Source organism: Aquila chrysaetos, chromosome 9 (assembly GCF_900496995.4).
Source record: "Aquila chrysaetos chrysaetos chromosome 9, bAquChr1.4, whole genome shotgun sequence".
In the NCBI taxonomy this organism is placed as follows: Eukaryota; Metazoa; Chordata; class Aves; order Accipitriformes; family Accipitridae; genus Aquila; species Aquila chrysaetos.
Genome location: NC_044012.1, coordinates 29962264 through 29980715, shown reverse-complemented (window position 1 = coordinate 29980715; position 18452 = coordinate 29962264). Strand labels below are relative to the sequence as shown.

Sequence of the window (18452 nt, the reverse complement as noted above, 5' to 3'; positions counted from 1 at the left end):
AGAGGCCGTGCAGACTCGGGGCGGTTTGGCAAAACTGCTGAGTGTTGTCTTTCCTGCCATGAAAGAGCCAGAGCAGCTTGAACTAAATCGGATCCTGCTGATTGGAATTAGTTCAAATGCAGATGGAGCTAACTAAGCCGGCGCTAAGCGTTCGGACAGCCCAGCGCCCAATTCCCATCAGCTGATTCAGGGGCTTTTCTGAGCGGCATTAACGAAATGCCACCGCGGCACAGATGCCCATTGTGCCGGGCCGCCCACCCTCTCGCCTATGGGCACTTTAGGGGGTTGGGGGGTGCCCGGCAGGGTGCCGGGACGGAGGGACGGTGTTGCGGTGCATGCGGCACTGGGGCGCTCGTGGTTATGAAGCGTGCCCATGAAGGTGGGGAGAAGCGCAGCGTAGCTGTCGGAAAAATCATCTCCGCTATGTGATGCTGGGAGATGGGGGCAAAACTGGGGTCTGAATTAATCGGTGGCTTTATTTAGTTTGGCATGTGGCTGCCGTGGCTCTCCCGGCTGATGCCGATGATGCTCCTGCTGTGCACGGCTGAGGTCAGGACGTCTCCGGGAAGATGCTGGGCTGTGCGTGGGTGCGTGGTGGGGCCCGGAGAGCAGTGGTGGGGAAGAGCACCCGTGCCATCATGGGGGTGGCCCCAGGAGACCTGCATTGTGGGGTCCCCAGGGCCAAGGACACCAGCAGCCAACATACCCCCCCTTCCCTGGGGGCTTCCAGAGGGACTAGAGCTGCATCCTCGCCCTCACTCCTCTTGGCACCAGGGTTTGGTGCCCCACCAGCGGCCGCATCCTGCCCCACGGCAGCAGGTTGGCCTCTCCGCTCGCCCTGTGCCACCTCCTGCCTGGGTGCTCTCTCCTTGCTCTTGGCCCCCTCCTCCCCGGGGACCAGCAGGGACCCGACGCGCATCCGGCGGCGGCACCAAGCCGCCCGCGAAGCCCGTGTCTGGGGCACGGGGACAGGGACACGGGGCAGCGTCCCGTCGAGGAGCCGGACTCGCTGTAGGGGAGTAGGTGACGTCCACCCGCTAATCGGCCAGATGGTGACACCCGGCGGGACGCCGGCCCCGAGGTCACCGCGTAGGTGAGGCTCAGGTACGGCGGGAGCCGGTACCGGGTGCAGCCATCCCCCGCGTGGCCGTGGGTGCCCCGACCCGGGTCCACCCTGCGGGGACGGGGTCCACGCAGCAGCTCTCCGGCACGGATGCAGCCGCCGCCGAAGCCGGGCGGTGGGTGTGCGCCGGCGCGTGCCGGGGGAGCCGAGGCGCGCTGGGAGCGGGGCTGCGTAATGAACCCCGAGTCCCGGCGGGGAGAGGCGAGCTCCCTGGCAGTCAAGTGTGCTCAGCCTCTGAATAAGAAGCACTTCATTCTCTTTTCAAACTGTATAATTTCTGCCTGATTGTAATGGCATATTTTAAAATTACCAGAAATCGAAGCCAGAAAATGGATACGGCTGCTTTTACTGCGAGCTGCGTTAACAAAGGATATGTAATGCATGAAATAAAAACACCTCCCTGCCCCCCTCCTTTTTTTTTTTAAGACAGTAATAGGAGAAAATTGGTTTTGAAACTGAATAAAAGTCCCTTTCAGAGGAAATCATTTCTTTCAGGGTACCTTTGCTGAAAGTAAAATAGTGAATAATGAAAGGTGGTTACATGATTGTCTTTCATTTAGAGAGCGCGAGGACAGATGGAATCTGGGAGAAATGCACGATTGGAATAATTGCATGGTAACAAGGCGCTTGTTGTGAAATTAGTATCTTAAGAAAGTAGTGAAAAAGGCTTTTACTCATGAATACTTCATTATTAGGAGAAAACAGCACAATTTGGGTTCTCCAGACACCTGCTTGGTATTAGATGACTTACTCCTCCCCTCCTGCTCCTCACACCTTTTGCTAACGAGTCTCTCCCTTGCCCCCAGTTTGCAGCAGGGGGGACGGGGTGAGACCCCCAGCCCCCTCGGGCAGAGCCCGGCCACGGCACTGACACCCCGCATGGGTCCCACCGCCACCGCCAGCCGTCCAGCCCGGGGATGAGCCCAGAGCCTGGGACCCCCCTGCCCGGTGGAGGGGGGCATGGGGCGGGAGCGAGCGGCAAGCGCGCGGGTACCGACGTCTGTGTGCCCGCGGTGGCTGCGAAAGGGCGTTTCGAAGGGTGACATTTAAACCAGCGGAGCAAGGAGAGCCCCGGTCACAGCTCGGGGAGTGTCCACCCGTGCTTTGCTGCCCGGCGGGTGACGGTCACAGGCTCTGCCAGCGTGTGCCTGAGGCCACCGCACAGCTCCCCTGCATCCTGGCCCCGGCACCGCGTGCCAACGCCGGGGCGTGCAGGAAACGTCCCGTCTGCTGGGTGGCTGCAGGAGGAGATGGTTGCCCTGCGATGAAGTGATGTACCCAGCCCTGCCACCCAACCGTGCCACCCAGCCATCAGTAAATGTTCAGCCAGGAGAGCAATGGCTCAGAAGCTGCGACGCTGGAGGATGGGCACCGCTGCCTGCTTTTCTGCTGCTCCTGCCCACGTCTCCCTGCCCTTTCCGAGCCGGAATATCACTCCCCACGCCAGCCGGAGCAGTGGGAGGGTGTCAGCAGCAACTGGTTATAATTCATGCCCTCCACGGCGGCTCGTGAAGGATGTACAATTAGCAGAGCGGTGGCGGCGATGACTTTGGCCTGACCCCTCCAGCTTTTGTCGAGCAGATTTTGATGCCAGCTGGGAACTGGCGACAGATCCCAGGACCCCGAGCGGGATTTTAACGCCGTCTTTCCCCAGCCTTGGCCAGAGCCGGCAGGGTTGCTCTCTGCCGGGAGGCGCCGGCTGGCACACCGGCAGAGCAGTCTGGCGCTGCCAGGAGCGCGGTGCTGGAGGGATGCCCCAGCTCTGCCCCGTTCCTGGTGGGAAGGGCGGAAAGCTTTGCAAGAAGCGCAAATCATCCACTGAGACCTTCAGATTTATTTTATATACATTCATACTTATTTAAGGCTTTCCCAGTTATTTATGTATCTCCAAAGGAGCAAAGGGCTCTGAGCAGCGTGCATGCCCGTGGTCAGTGCTGGGAGGTCCTGCCTCCAGCTCCTCCACCCGGCAAGCAGCTGGGTGGGCAGGAGGGTGGCGGGCAGCAGGGCGGGCAGGTCCCCTCGCCTCACCGGCATGTCTCTTCTCTCGGCAGGGCACGGGCCGGCGGCGGGGGCGGCGCTGCCCGCCGGCAGACCCGGACCATGCTGGCCTGCCTGCAGAGGACCCAGAACCCCCCAGCCCAGCACCTCGCCTGCCCCAACAAGGCACTGGAGCCGCGCAAGTGTAAGTGCCTGGGGAGGGGGGGTGCGCGCCCGCTTTGATGCTGCTTCCCTTATTGAAAAAGACATTTATTTAACCGATAATTAAAAAGAGCAGGAGAAGCGGGGAGGAGGGAGGGAGGAAGGAGACAAGATAAGCAAATTAAATTGGGTTGCTCTGGTTGATAAGTCGAACTTCAGAAAATGTTGCAGAGCTGTCTGGGAGGCGCGGCGGCAGCAGAGGATGCTGCCGTCGTCTGCTCCGTGGCCCCCCAAACCTCCCCGGCCCTTCCCCCCCTAATTACTTTCCCCGTTTTGCTGCAGCTCGCCTTCCCCAGGAGCTGGCCTTTCAGATAAGCTGTAAACTAGTTACATTAAAATGGGATCCAAAAGGTCACTCCAGTAAAGCACCTGTCTCTCCCAGCCTTTGTCTCTCAATCCAAACCGTGATTAAATGTATATTTAATGAGCCTGCTTTAGGCAGGCGTGTTTGACCTCCCCGGCTGGGAAAGACGCATTAAGATTCTCAAGTGATGAATGTGTGTTTTAAAGAGGGGAGTGGATATTTTTCTGCTGGTCTCAGTTGGATTTTTAAACATTGCTGGCTGAAGACAAATCAGCTGCTAAAGCTCTGCTTGTTAGTCTGTGACAGCCCCCGGGCATTTGTTTAATGATCTGTATTTTCCCGGAGACGTTTTTTCCCCTCTACCTGGGTACCCCGACACAGCTGCGTGAGCCAGGCGCGGGGTTTGGGTGATGCTCGGCCACCCTGGGGACTCCCAGCATCGCTCCAGCGGGGCATGGGTCACACTGGCAGCCAGGAGGGTTATTTTTTTGGGTGAAGCTCCCCAAGCTCCAGCGCACCATCGCTGCAGGGAGCGAGGCACCCAGGCCGCAGGCAGGGTGATGGGCACCCACACGTCCCAGCATCGCAGGTGGGGAAGCACTTGCGTGTGCATCAGCGATCGCAGGGGCAGGCGGGATCGATGCCCCCTGAGCTGTTTGCCCCTGAGTACCCATTGGGGTGTCAGCTTTTGGGGGTCTCGGCGAGTCTGCAAAGCAGGTGGGTGCGTGCGTGGTCCCCCCGTGCGCTTGCGCTGCATCAGAGCTCGCGGTGCCGCTGGGGTCTCCTTCTTAGCGTCTGGAAGGAAAACGGATGTTGCTCTTGTAAAATTATTCCTAATCCGTCACGCCTGAGCAGCGCACGGCAGCGCAGGGCTGGCACGAGGGTCCGGCTCCCGGCACGCCTCGTTGCCGCCGGCTAATTAGCTCAGCTGTGCCCACACGGTCTGAGACCTGTGGGCAGGCTGAGCCTGGCAGGGTTTTCTGGAGACCAGAGGTGTTTGGCACTGGGCATCTTTGTGTCAAGCCCAGTGTGGTGTCTTCTGAGGTCAGGATATGCCCGCCCATCCCCGCTGCGTTCCCCGGTTGCAGCTCAGAGCCAGGGACCGTCTCGGCTCATAGGGATGCTGAGGAACAGCACCCCGGGGATGGGGCTCAGGAGCACCCTCCTGCTGGGGGGGGGGGGGGCTGGTGCTCCCCAGCATTTCCCGCCCCACCATAGACGATGCTAAAATGAGGTTTGGGGAGCAGGAGCCCGTACGTAGTGTCACCACGTGGCAAGGCACCCATCGGTGGGGAGAGCTGCTCTTGGGTGCAACCACCCACGTCCTCGGAGGGTCCCAGCCCCGGGGTGCTGGGGGGTCCCTGAGCCGTGCTGGTGGGAGGAGGGTGGGTTGCAGAGGTCTGACCCCAGGCCAGACCCTGGCAGGCACAGGGGACTGGGCTACCGGGGTTTTTGGCTGATCGTGCCCCATCCCTCGGGGCAGGACCTTGCTCACCCGAGTTCTCTGAGGCTTGTCCCCCAACCGGGGTGCATCCCCTGGGGCGGGCAGTGCATGGCGGCGGTGGCTGAGCTCCCCAGCCGGACCCCTGTGCCGCGCTCACTGCCGGCTGCCGCCAGCCAGGTCACCTTAATCAAAGTTTAGCTGCCCGTATGTTTCCACTCATTATGGGCAAATCCAGTGCATCTCGCTCCTCTCTACCTCCTGCTAGTGCAAATTAAATTGCAGGTGACATCCAGGGCCACGCATCTGGTTTGGAATACGATTTTCTCTTCTTTATTTATGGCACCTGCGGTAAGCGCGGCACAGAGGGGCCGGTGAGCCGGCACGCAGGGCCGAGCCTCCTGCCGCCTCCTAAATGCCTGCGTAGGTAATCGACAAAGATAGCGTTCTCTTAAAACGAGGCACAATTTAGAAGTGCCTCTGATTACTTAATTTGCTCCTGAGTATCTCAGTAATTATCTTTATGGGTCTTATTTCTGTCCTCTGGCATTGTTTCTGTCGATATTAAATGAGTCTGGCTCTCGGCACATTGGCCGTCTGGCCCAGCACCACTGTGAAATCCTATTATCCTGCCCGCGCTGCTGATTAATTTTTGTATTAATTTCACATAAAAGGTGAGCTGACTAATTTTCCTGCCCGTGCTGGGAGCTGACGGCCCTGGCGCCTTCACCCCCCGGTTCTGCCCCTTGGCTCTCCTGCTAATTACTGTCCCCCCGACTTGGTGCCCCATGCGCTGGCATGGCCGCATCCCAGCGGGCTCGGTGCGTCCCACAAAACCCATCCGGTTAAATGCTGTAGGTGACTTTGCCACGGTGCTCGCTGTTGCCAGCTCATGGCAGCAGCTGGTTTCCCTTGCCGGTAATCCCAGAGCTGCATCGCGGGCACCGGCCCAGCATGGCGGCATTGCATCCTCGAGGAGGATGCAGGAGGCAGCAGGAGGGTGCCCGGAGCCCTGCCAGCTCTGCCTGCGTCTGCCCACCTCCAGCCGAGGAGCAGGAGCCTGCGGAGAAGCAGCATCCTCAGGAAAATATCACGTCCAATTAACTCCAGCAGCCTGGTCCCTTTTGATTTTATTCTGCACGCATTACAGGAATCCTGAGCTTTATTTAAATTATAAATCAAATAATACCACTCTCAGCTTGGCCAAACTCTTTGCTGCTCTTGCTCTCTGCCGTAATGTAACGGTGGCTTATATTTAATTAAATGTTACTTTCTATGTGCCCTCTTCAGCCCGCACTGCTCTGCCATCAGCCTGGGGCTGTGCGTGCGGCTGGGGGCTGCAGGATGCATGCTCCTCTAAGGGGGTGGGATCCATATGGAGCTGGGAGTTACGGGGAGCTCCCCGAGCTCCCCCCGTGCTAACATCACGTTTCGCCATGTGAGCATCAGCCACCTCACTGCCTGCATCCTTCTGGCGGGGCTGGATCTGGAGCCCAGCCCCGCTGTGGCCTCGTGCTGGGGGTCCCGTGGGACCTCACACCTCGGGCCCCATGGGGATGGTGTAAGAAACAAGAAATGGCTCTTGGGGACTGGTGTGAGCCCTCCCAGGGCTCTGGCTGGGTTATTAAAACACTAATGAGGGGTGATGGCCGGGGCTCAGAGAGCAGCAAAGCGCCGGGGACCCGGCTCCAGGGTCACCCACAGCTCTCCCCACTCGCCCGTGGGGAGTCTCATCAGTGATAAAACTGTTTAATTGCATATGGGATAAAGCCCCGTTTAATGGCTTCTCGTTACCCAATTCTACTTATTCCAAGGGCATTTTCATTAAAGTAGCTGCAGCAAGGCTCTGCTTTTGTACACACCCATAAAATATCATTTTAATTTCATGAGGGGTTACACATGAGTGAAATAAGATTAATTCTTTCATTTTCAGTTTCTGGAAGGGATCGGTTAATGATGGTGCTGTGTATTTATATACGTGCCATAAAAAGGAGTTCAATTAACTGCCGTGCCCAAAATGTGCTGTTGACTTGCACTTTCCCTGCCAGGAAACGCTGCAAAACCACTTTTCGATCGGTCACGTGCGCGGTGGGAGATGGTTGGGTGCAGGGGGGCTGCTTGGCGCTGGGGCAGCCTCTCCGGGTGCAACCGTCTCCCACCAGGTCAGAGCCCTGGTCGTTGGGTGGGTTTCACTGGTAACGCCCCGGCACATGAGGGGGTTTTGGTTTGTGTCCAAACTTTCCAAGACTGCACTGATCTGTCGGCCGCGGAGCAGGTTCCTGGGCACCAGCAGGGCCATGCGGGGCTGCAGACCCGGGGACGGGGCATCCGCTCCCCGCAGCCTGCGCCGGGGGTGCCCACTCTGCTCCCCCTTGGCAGGGATGGGGTGCCGTGGACGCCAGCAGCCGTGCTCGGCATGCAAAGCTCGTGTCTTAAAATGAATCAAATACTAATTTACTGTCGATGATAGAGCAGAGGGGCTGGGGAGCGGCTGGGCTGAGCTGCGGGGCTGCCAGCTGCAGTGGTGTCCCTCCCGGTCCTGAGGTCCCCTCGGTGGCTGCGTGGTGGGACAGCATTGGGGCAGCATCATGGTGGTGTTGGGGTGGCATCTGGGTGTCATAAGGGTGGAATTGGGGCACTTTTGGGGTGACACTGGGGTAGCATCAGGATGGCCTTGGGACAGCATTGGGGTGGCACTGGGATGACATTGGGATAGTATCAGGATGGCATTGGGGTGGCATCAGGGTTTGCATTGGGATGGCATCAGGGTGGCATCGGAGCAGCAGTGGGGTGGCACCAGGGCATCCTTATGCCTGCGATGCTGCCCTCCCTGCGTGCCTCCCGCTCAGCGCCGTTTGCCTTTGCCGCGCCGGTGGACGCGGTGGCACGGTGCACGGCGGCGCGCGGCGCTAATACCTCGTGGAGGAGACAAATGGGAAGTGACACGTGTGTGTGTAGACGGGTATTTGTGGTGACGCTTTGACTGCAGATAATAAAGTGCTCGCCCTGAGGTGATCCAATTCAGCAGCCGCCTCAGCAGAGCAGCGCGCCGTCGAGGGGGAGAAGAAAGGGGAGGAAAAAAGGCCCGTCTGAAATGACATGTCAGCCTAAAAAGGGAACGTGTTAACGGATGAATATCTGGGGATGGCGAAGCCCGGCGCTTCCCTTTGTGCTTTGTCATGAATTTTGTTGTCTTTGCAGATTACGGCTCCTGCACGGCTGCCGCGCGGGGTTTGCCACCTACGGTTATTCAGATGGATTTCTCCCGCTATTATTTCTGTAGTTGGTTTTAATTTAAGCCCCCAAAGCCGGGGCGCGTTTGTCTCTCTGCTCCTCGTGCCCAGGATGCTCTGCCGGAGGATGCTTTTGTCCTGGCTCCACGCCGGGGGCTGGGATGCGGGAGGGTCCTGCAATGGGGGGGTTCTGCAATGGGGGGTTCTGCAATGGGGGGTCCTGCAGAGGGGACACAGCAATTTATGGGCGGCCGTGGTGGTGCTGAGGGTGCCGGTCATGGGTGGCTGCCATCCCTGCCGGGGTTGTGCTCGCAAGGGGCCGGGGACTGTGCCGGTGCGTGGGCCCCCCGCCGATACACCGTGGCGCGGTGGCCTCTGCACCACCCATCCTGGGGACACGGTCACCATAGAAACCACCGCACTTCACAGGGTGGGAAAGCCGGTGCAATGTGACAGCAGCCCAACCTGCCTGGTGCGGAGCGAGCGGCATGGTGGGGGGCAGCGCCGGCGGCCCCCTCTGCCCGGCTGCACCCCGAAAACAGCTTGGGGGACGTGTGGCACCCGCGCCGGCTGCCGCTGCTGCTCGCCGCAGGGCCAGGGGCTGCATGCCCCCATGCCCTCCCTGGGGTCACCCTGGGTCTGGGCAGGACAGCATCCCCCAGCGACCCCCCCCCCAGGCTCCACCTGGGACCCCCTGAGCTTTACCCTGCTCTTGGCAGGGGGTCGCCGGCTCCAGCACCCTGCTCCCTGGCCCCGGCTGTGCCATGCGGGCAGGGTCTGCCCTCCGGCCCTGCAGAGCGGGCAGGGGCGTCCTGCCAGGAGCTGCTGCCTGTGGGGCCGGGACGGCCGGTTCCTGCCCAGGCAGCTTTGCCACCTGGGGCTTGGACCCAATCTTCAAAGATTTTATTGATTTGTCAAATGTACAAGGTTTTGTTTGTTTTCTTCCAAGTGTTTTCTAAATATTGAGGTTTCTTCCAAGTGTTTTGCAAATATTTAGGGTTTAGCTCTTCCCAAATCTGCTCCTAGTGTTGCAGGCAGAGAAAAAGGGGATTTTTGATGCTTTTTGAAGCTTCAAAGACATTGGGATCTCCTTGCTGTGAGGGGAACAGGGAGCCTGGTCCCAAAGCCAGGGGATGAGATCTCGGCTCTTGCAGAGTTTAATTCATTTGGAGGCTGCAGCACTATTATTTTTTAATAAGAGCTATTGGCACGCCGGTCACTGACTGGCTCCTCAGGTCCCCCAGCGTCTCCTCCTGCCTCTGCCTGGCCCGCTCAGCATCGCTCCCCTTCCCACACCCTCCTGCCCCTGCACAATTAAAAATCCTGCCTAATTGCTGCCCTTTTGCCCCGCAGGCTTGGAGCAGGAGGGAAACACGAGCTCAGCACTGCAAAGACCAGAGCTTTCCTGTAAGAGGAGGAGGGCAGGATGGGGAGGGGTGGCGAGGGAGGGTGACGTCTGGCAGGGTGCTCGGGGCAGGGCAGGGTGTCCCCCAGGAAATGCCCCTTCCCAGGGTGAATGTGATGACGGGACCAGGACAGAGCAGCCGGGGCTTCGCGTTGAGGTTCGGAGCAGAAAACCTCGGCCGTTCCTCCGGAACCGTTGCCCGAGCAGCAGGCACGGCGCTGGCCGCTGCAGCTTGCCGAGCATCCCTGGCAAACCCGCCTGGGCACGCCTGAGCCCACCTGCGGTGCCGAGCCATGACCCTGCCCGGGCGCAGGATGCCGCTGCGGGGACAGACCTGACCGGAGCGGGGCTGCCAGCCGGGCACCTGGCATGTTGCGGCACAGGGAGGAAGAGCTGGCCTCGGCTCGGCCGTGCTGGCAGCGGGAAGCAGCCTGCCGCTCCGAAGGTCCCAGCACAGACAGACCGGATCCCCAGTGCCAGGCCGGTCCCGGTGGGTGGCTCTCGTCATCTCACCCTCCCTGGGATGGGGTTACCCCCGAAATGGGGTGTCTTACTGCTGGTTGCCCTTTGTGGCAGAGCAGCCGGGATGTGCCTGCGCTTTGACCAGGGTTGTGCTGTGGCAGGAGGAGCACGGCAGCCACGGCAGCCCTGGCAGCAGCTCTGCTCCTGTCTGAAAAAGGGGTGAAAAGCGTTTTCCTTTGGGGCTGCAGGGAACTGAGGCCCAAGCGAGGCGCCAGGTAGCTTCCAGCCACAGCTTCGCCTTCGGCAGCTTTATAAAGATTTACCTCTGAGATTACTTATTTCATTTGTTGCAAAATATTTTAGTGCTTTCGATGTGTAAAAATAAGGTTTGTCCCATCTTATCTCATCTCACGGAGGAGCAAAGGAATGGAGGGGAGGGAGTGAGGCAGTGCATGTCTTTCATGCCAGCTGTTAACTGGTTAGGTGCCATGTGCTGCTGCCACCGCATCCCCGCTCAGCTTGTCTCTGCTGAGTCCTTGCTCAGGGCTGCGGTGCTGCCGGTGCTGATCTCCGGGATGTACCCCCCTCCATGAACCCCAACATCCCGCTCACGGTCCCCTTCCAGAGTGGGACAGCCACCCAGGGAGCGCAGCGTCTCCTGCAGCATCATGGCCTGAAAATTAAAGCCATAAATTGCCGGTGCTTGCGCTCGCCTTCCTCCATGGAAGAGGGGGCCCAGCCAGGGATGCTGCGGCCAGCACCAGGCCAGGGGACACCCGGGGCAGCTGGGCTGTGGGACCAGCATGGAGCATCCTTCCTGGTGCCGAGTGTCCTTCCTGTCCTTCTTCATCCTGAGCATCCTTCCCGGTACTGAGCTTTCTTCCTGGTGCTGAGCATCCTTCCTGGTACCGAGCATCCTTCCTGGTGCTGAGCATCCTTCCTAGTACTGAGCATCCTTCCTGGTCACAAACATCCTTCCCAGTACCAAGCATCCTTCCCAGTGTCAAGCATCCTTCCTGATGATGAGCATCCTTCCCAGTGCTGAGCACCCTTCCTGGTGCTGAGCATCTTCCCTGATGTCGTTTTGATCCCACAACTGCTTTAACTGAGCAGACACTGATTGCCAGAGCCCCGATGCTGCCGGTCCTGTGCCATCACTGAGCTCCTCGGGTGCCAAATTGTTGCCTGACTGACAGCTGAGCAGCCCAGACAGGTCTATTATTTCTATGGGGCCCAGGCCCCGCGGGCCTGCAATTTAGGTCTGCGCTATTAACCCTGCCTTGTTCTCCACTTTGTAACCGCTTTAGTGCCTTTAAAAGTGTACAGTTAAAATCAGGGTTAATTAGGGGCCCGGCAGCTGGGCTTCATCGGCGCCCATTGTGTCCCAGCGGAGCCGGGGCCAGGGCCGGGGGTAATTGGGGACTGTTGTGGGTTTGTGTCGGCCGACTCCTGCGCCGCACAAGCCCCAGATCGTCGGCCTCCGGTTAGCCTTGGTCTCTCCTGCCGCAAGGAAGTCTTCAGTTAGCTTCCCTCCCCTCCTTTCTCCCCATCTTTTCTTCTTCCCCAGCCCTTGTGGGCTGTGGCTGCAGCCAGGCACAGTGTGGGGGACCCTGGGGATGCTGGGCGTGTGGGGGATGCCGGGGATGCGGGGGATGCGGGGGATGCAGGAGCTGCAGGGGATGCGGGGGATGCTGGGGTGCAGGCGATGTGGGGGATGCTGAGGATGCGTGGGACGCCGGCAGTGGGTGCACATGCCAGGGGAGGCTTTTGGAGGGTTTCTCAAGGCACCCCCGTCCCCCGTCCGCCCCTCATGCAGCTGCCCCCCATCCCTGTCGGACATTTTGCACAGACCTGGCTGCTCTGGGCATGGCTCCCCGACCCATAAACCAAGATTTATTCCGGATGGCGGCACCGGTGGGGTCTGGGATTTACATCTGTGTCTTGAACCAGGTTTGGTGGCCAATTTGCTAAAGTAAAAAGTTGTTTAGCTGGAGGCGTAATCTTATAAGCCTGTGCTGCCATTATAATGGCTTCTCGTTTCTGCCTGGCTTTCCAATAATGCTTTGAGCAGAAGCTCGGAGTAATATAAAAAGCCATCGGATTATTACTGCGGGCGATGCATTTTCCATTTACAGTAATAAAATACTGAAGAAACAAAACAATTTAAAATTCCAATAAAATTCAAACCAAATCTTTGGCTGCTGAGCAGATTCAATTATTTAGCTGTTATTGAGTGCAGGCTGGAAAAATAGAGCAGGTCAGGGAGGGAGGGGGAGCCCAGAGCTGGGAGTGTGCTGGCCGCATCCCGTGGGAATGCCAGTGAGGGAGGGAAGGAGCCAGGAGCTGGCGAAGCATCTTCTGGGAGAAGCGGCCATTGATGGGTGCCTGTCCCCAGGCTGGTGTGCTGCCGGCGGCTGGATTTGGTTTAGGGGTGGCGAGAGCCGGGGCTGCTTGTGGCGGCGAGCCCGGCTGAGCCTGCCCATGTGTCGGCAGCCGGCGGAGGTAAACCACACCGGCCAGGGGTCCACGGCACATCCCACCCGGTCCTGGCTTGATGGCTCCAATGGTTCAAGTTTAAGAGGAGGGGGGCAAAGCCAGCAGCAAGCGGCTGGTGTCAGGGCTGCCTGCGCCTGACGGGTGACGGCGGTGGTTCAGGAGAGTTTGCATCTCGCAGTAATTACAGCCCGTTAGAAAGCAGTAATTACTGCGGAGAGGGGGAGCGGCGGAGCCGCACAGCCGCCAGCGCGCCGGGAGCCGCCGGGAAATCGGTCGCTCTGTAATTTTCCTGGCGGGGGTTTGGTGTGTCACCCTGATATGTGACAACACACCGAATTGGTGGCTTGTCACATCCAACCCAGCTGGCACGAAGAGGCGACAAAGGCGGCTCCTGGCTTTCCCTAGGCCGGCTTGGGGTCGGCCACGGCCGTCCCCAGGCATGCGCTGGCACCGGGGCTCGCGGGTGGGATGCCCTTGGCCAAGCTCGGCTGACCCGAGCTGGCAGCTCTGCCTGTCCCGCAGCAGCGGGCAGCTCCAGGGAGGCTGCACAGACCATCCCAGAACTGTCACCCGCAGCCCCGGTGCTCAGGCACGGGGTTTTGGTGACTCGTGCCGGGGAGCCGCGGTGCCCACGGGCGATGCTGCCTCCCTCCCTCCAGCAATGGCCCCTTTTTTTTTATTATTTTTGCTGGGAAAGGAGTGTTTCCGTGGAAGGGGCTCATTAGGGATTCTGCAAGTGTCACCAGCTAATTAGTGTCATGTTAATTGAGTATTCACGATGCTGCCACCTCCAAGGACAGCAGTGCCGGCATGAAGGGGAATGCAGATGTGCACGGCTCGTGGTGCCAGTGGGCCGCGGTGCCAGGCAGCGTGTCGTGCCATGCCGTGCCACTGGGGTCCCACTCGCAGGCCCCTGTGCCCGCCGACTCACGAGGTGCCTGTGCCCAGCAGTGCCCAGCATGCACGCTCGTGTGCACCCGTGCAGCTCCCTGGCTGCTCTGCAGGTGCCACCCAGGCTCGGGAGCTTTACGGAGGTTGGACGGTCGATGCCCGGGATGTGCCCGGCGAGGCTGGCAGCATATCCCGGGATGTCACGTGCCTGCACGTGTCCCGCCGTAGGGAGCTGATGATGCCATGCCTCCTGTCTCCCAGCAGCTACACTAAATCCTACTCAGAGGCCCTGGTTTTAATTGGCTTAATATACTCGTTAATAACAATGTCTATTTAAGACACCTGTAAAAAGCCCATAACATTAGCTTAATGGGAGGAATGGCTGGTGAACGCTCTGCCGTTCTGCCTGTTAAATTACTGCTGCACTGCTCGGATGGAGAGGACGGAGAGCGGCCACAGCCTCGCTCCTATGTCTCCCTGAACATCACGCTGCTGCCCGGGGAGTGACATGGAGTGCTGCAGCTGCCAGTGCCCCAACCTCCCCCTGAATCCTGGTTTCAACGTTGTGCCTGGTTCCTCCAGGCATGCCTGTGCATGCAGGCAGGCGCGGGCACTGTGCCGGAGCATCTCTCAGAGCGGGATTGAGCCAGGCATTGCAGACCAATTTAATGACTTTGTTAGGTGTGCTGAATGCATCCAATGGCGCAGCTCTTTCGCAGTGACTTTGCCACCCAGCCCACAGTGGCATTGGGAATTGCTGGTCCCGGTGGCATCTGGAGCAAAGTGGTCCCCAGCGTCCCTGTGGGGATGCCGGGTGCCTGCAGTCCCCTTCCCCGGGGTGCTGTGGGGCTGCGCTGCCTGGGAGCCTCCAAAATTGCCCTGGGAGGGCTGGGGCTCCTTGTTGGGGGGGGTGCCAGCCCCAAACCCCCCCGATTTGACCATCTCTCCCTTACAAAACCTGGCTCCGGGCAGACGCCAGGGCTGGCGTTCCCAGAGTGCTGCAGGTGTCCATCCCCTGGCAGGGCTGGGGGTTTTGGGACCAGCTCAGGAGCAAACATTGTCCCCAGTGTGCTGGTGTGTATGTGCATGTGCCTCTGTGTGTGTGTGTGTGTGTGTGTGGAGATTTTAAACACCTAATTTATTCCATCTATTAGATAGATTTTGTAGATTTAATCATTTTCACAGTTGGTGGCTCATTGGATACTCAAGATAAACTCCAAATGAAAGTATAATGGGTACGACAAATGAGTTTTCACACCAGAATGGCAGAAACTTGCCTGGGAAAGAGTTTGAAAGGAACAAAAATATATACATATATAATTTTTTTTCTGCAGTGGCTTTTGCTGACTCCAGTAGGTTACCACAGTTAATTTCACCAGTTTTGTTCATCTGTAAAATTGCATAAAAGTGACATTTTTGTGCTCATTATAGGAACTGCTGATTTATGGCTGGTAAATGCAATGCTTTTCCATTTTTGGTGAAGTTCTCGTAGCAGCGCAAAGCACCCATGAAATTGCTTGTATAATGTAGTTTAAATCCAATCTCGGAGAAAGATTCCCCCGTTGGGTAAAGTGACATTTCCATTCTCCACACTGAGTTTATTTTAGGCCACTTACAAGTGACTCCGTCAGCGGGAGGGGGCAGGTTGGTGCCGTGACCTGGTTTCTGCCGGCAGCAGGTGGGAGCCGGGGCGGGGGGGAGGCGCTGGGTGCCGGGGCACCGGGTCCCCCTCCTCCCAGCGGCACCGGATTCACCCTACGCTTTGCTCCCGCAGGCGAGACGGCGGCACCCATGCATTCCCCGCGCTACCCCAGCCCTGCCGAGCTGGACGCCTACGCACAGAAGGTGGCCAACAGCCCGCTGACCATCAAGATCTTCCCCACCAACATCAGGGTCCCCCAGCACAAGCACCTTAACCGGACGGTCAATGGCTACGACACCACGGGGCAGCGCTACAGCCCCTATCCCCTGCACGCCGGCGGCTACCAGGGTCTCCTGGCCATCGTCAAAGCCTCCGGTAAAAGTGTGGTGAAGAACTCGGAGGGGAAGCGGACTAAGCTCTCTCCCGCCCAGGTCGGCGTCGCTCCCTACCCCGTGTCAAGCACTTTAGCTCAAGGTCCCTCCTGCGCCGGGCAGCTGAGCTACCACGGCGGCCAGAAGCAGCTGGAGGGTCCCGTGCCCCCCAACGTGACGGTGGCGGCCTCCGTGCTGCCGCTGGCGGGCAGGAGCCTGGCCCTGCCGCCGTCCAACCTGCCCTCCATCCAGAGCATCATCTACCAGATCAATCAGCAGTGTCAGGCGCAGGGCGCCCAGCCGGGCTGCCCTGCCGTCGTGGCCGCCAACCCCAGCCCGGCCAAGCACGGCGCCTTCCCCGGCGCCGCCGCATACGCCGGCGCCGTCCTGCCGGAGTGCCGCAAGGGCACCGAGCTGGCGCTGGGCTCCAACCCGGCCGCGGCCCTGGGACCCAAGGCGGGCGTCTACCCCGAGGGCATGGACTACCTGGTCTGGCAGCAGAAGCAGCAGCAGCAGCACCTGCGAATGTACAGCGGGGGCAGCGGCGGCGGGGGGGCCCTCAGCAAGTCCCCCGAGACGTGCGCAGGGGCTTCGCGCCCCTACGCCCTGAGCGGCGCGGCCGAGAAGGTGAGCTCGTCCCCCTTGAACTGCATGCACGGCAACTTCTCGGTGGGGCAGTACTTCGCCCCTCCCTGGAACAGCATCTTGGTGACCCCCAACAGCGACTGTTACAACCCGCCGGAGCTGGGGGCCGGGCCCCGCGAGCTGGGGGTGCCCCCCGCCGAGGGGCTGCCCAGCAAGACGCTCTGCAATACCTCCATCCTCAGCAGCAGCCTCCAGTCCCTGGAGTATCTCATCAACGACATCCACCCGCCCTGCATCAAGGAGCAGATGCTGGGCAAGGGCTACGAGACCGTGTCTGTGCCAAGGCTCTTGGACCACCAGCACGCCCACATCCGCCTGCCCGTCTACAGATAAGGAACCGATGCTGCTTTTCCCAAACCCAGGGGCGAGGACTTTGGCGCGAGCCGTGCTCCCCGCCGGCACCGTGCGGGTACCGGACCGTGGCAGCGAGGAGGGCGGGGGGACGGGGAGGGGGACATGGGGTCGGCTGCCAAAAGGGCTCCCGGGACACTGGCGTTTCACTGGGGTCCCCAGACTGGATACACCCGCAACCCGCCGGAAGCCGAGGACGAAGGACCGCTTGTCTATATAGCTCAGAAATCATTTTATCTCCACGAATGTGAACAGGGAATCGCTACGAGTTGCTGCTATCCAGGGAGAGGAGGCTCCGCTCCGGGCGCCCGGCCGGATCCGTGCGGGGCAGAGCCCTGTGCCGCGGCCGGCCGAGAGGCTCACTGGCAGCCGGTGCCAGCCCGGCAGCCAGCCGGTGCGCGGTGGCCGCAGGGAGCTCGCGCCTGACCTGTAGCTGAAGTCCGTAACTTGCACTGCTTTGATTAAAGCTAATAATTGGGGACAGTCTGGAGGCTATTTAAGAAAAACACTTGAAAACTTGAACAGATTTTTTTTTTAATTTTTTTTTTTTTTTAGTTGACTAGGCTGTACATCTACGTGTTGGCTGCTACAGAGTCTCCTCCCGCCCCTCTTCCTCCTCCTCCTCCTCCTCTTCTCGCCCGGCCCCACGTTGGCCACCGGCTCCTATTCCCACTCAACCGGGAGGTTTGGTGGCCCCATGCCAGGCACCCAGCAGGACCCCCGGCCCCTCTCCCTTCCCGTGGCACCCCCAGGAACCTGCCCGGGTCTCACATTTCCAGGCTGTTTTTTTTTTTTTTTTTTTCTCCCCTTATTGTCAGTTCTACCTTGGTTCTGGGTTAGAGGCGACCATGGTTCCTGGGGCGCTGACATCCCTCCTTTTTTCTCTTTTTTTTTTTAAAAAAACAGTTCCAAAATGCTCATTACAGTCTGTTATTCACTATGTGTAATTCTGTGTTTAATAGATTTATTCATTTAAAAAAGGCTCCGCACCACAAAATACAAAGTGTTTTGATGTTTAAAGGAAAAAAAAAGAAAAATTCCCTGATGAAACCCAAGGTGATTGTGCTCGGAAAAGAGGTACTGTATCCCTGAAAGGCCTGTTCAAGCACTAAGTGCATTTACAAATCTCTGAGAATGTTTTTTTTTTATACTAAAATTGACCATTATATTCTACTGTGAGAAGTGCTGGCTGCACTATATTGTTTTAAAAATGAGAGAAAACAAATGAAAAAAAAAAAAAACCAAAAAAACACAAAACCCGCAAGCCGTGTGTCCGGATGGTGTTTTTCCCAAAGTAAAACCAGGATATCGCTGGACATGTGCTCTGGAGTCTCTTTGCTTTGCTGTGGCCACCCCTGGGCTCCCCTCCACCCCAGCTGGGACCCCCCCAGCCCCTCGCTCCCTGCCTTCCTCCCGCAGATTTTTAGGGCACGGAGGAGCACCTATAAATAACCTGCTAACAACGCTGAGCCATTAATCCGGCGTGGCACCACCAAAGGGTGGCCGGGCGAGGTGGGCGCACGTGGGCCAAATCCCCCGGGATTAGGGCTGCGGCCCTGCGTGCACCCGCGGGATGCTCGCCTCTCGCAGCCCCGAGGGCCCGGTGATGGGTGCCGGGGGTCAGGTACCGCATCCCCGTCCCAGGACCTGCAGCTGGCACCGGTGCAGTGATGGCATCTCCCCTGCCATCCATCGTCTGCGGCGAGTTTGCCACCGATTTTCCCCCCAGTAGCAGGGTTCCTGGTGCCGGGGCAGGATGGGGGGGTCTCCGGCAACCCCGCTCGGGCTGGGAGGGGGCTGATCTCCCCTAACCCTGACCACCCCCCTGCTCTGCCCCGGCAGCAGCTTCCTGGCCCGAACAAAGAGCCGGTTGCATTAGGATAATAGTA

At 59.1% G+C, this 18452-nt stretch overlaps 1 protein-coding gene across 3 annotated transcripts in view; it reads left to right on the top strand.

Moving 5' to 3' along the window:
- FAM222A (family with sequence similarity 222 member A) overlaps positions 1-17879 on the top strand; it is a 32038-nt gene extending 14159 nt beyond the window's left edge. For all 3 annotated transcript variants that reach the window (XM_030025105.1, XM_030025104.1, XM_041126070.1), the window contains 2 exons: positions 3175-3305; positions 15329-17879. In XM_030025105.1, coding sequence (XP_029880965.1) covers positions 3224-3305; positions 15329-16545 — 1299 coding nt within the window. In that variant the 5' untranslated portion in view covers positions 3175-3223 and the 3' untranslated portion in view covers positions 16546-17879. The remainder of the gene's footprint in view (positions 1-3174; positions 3306-15328) is intronic.
- Positions 17880-18452: the final 573 nt, after the last annotated feature.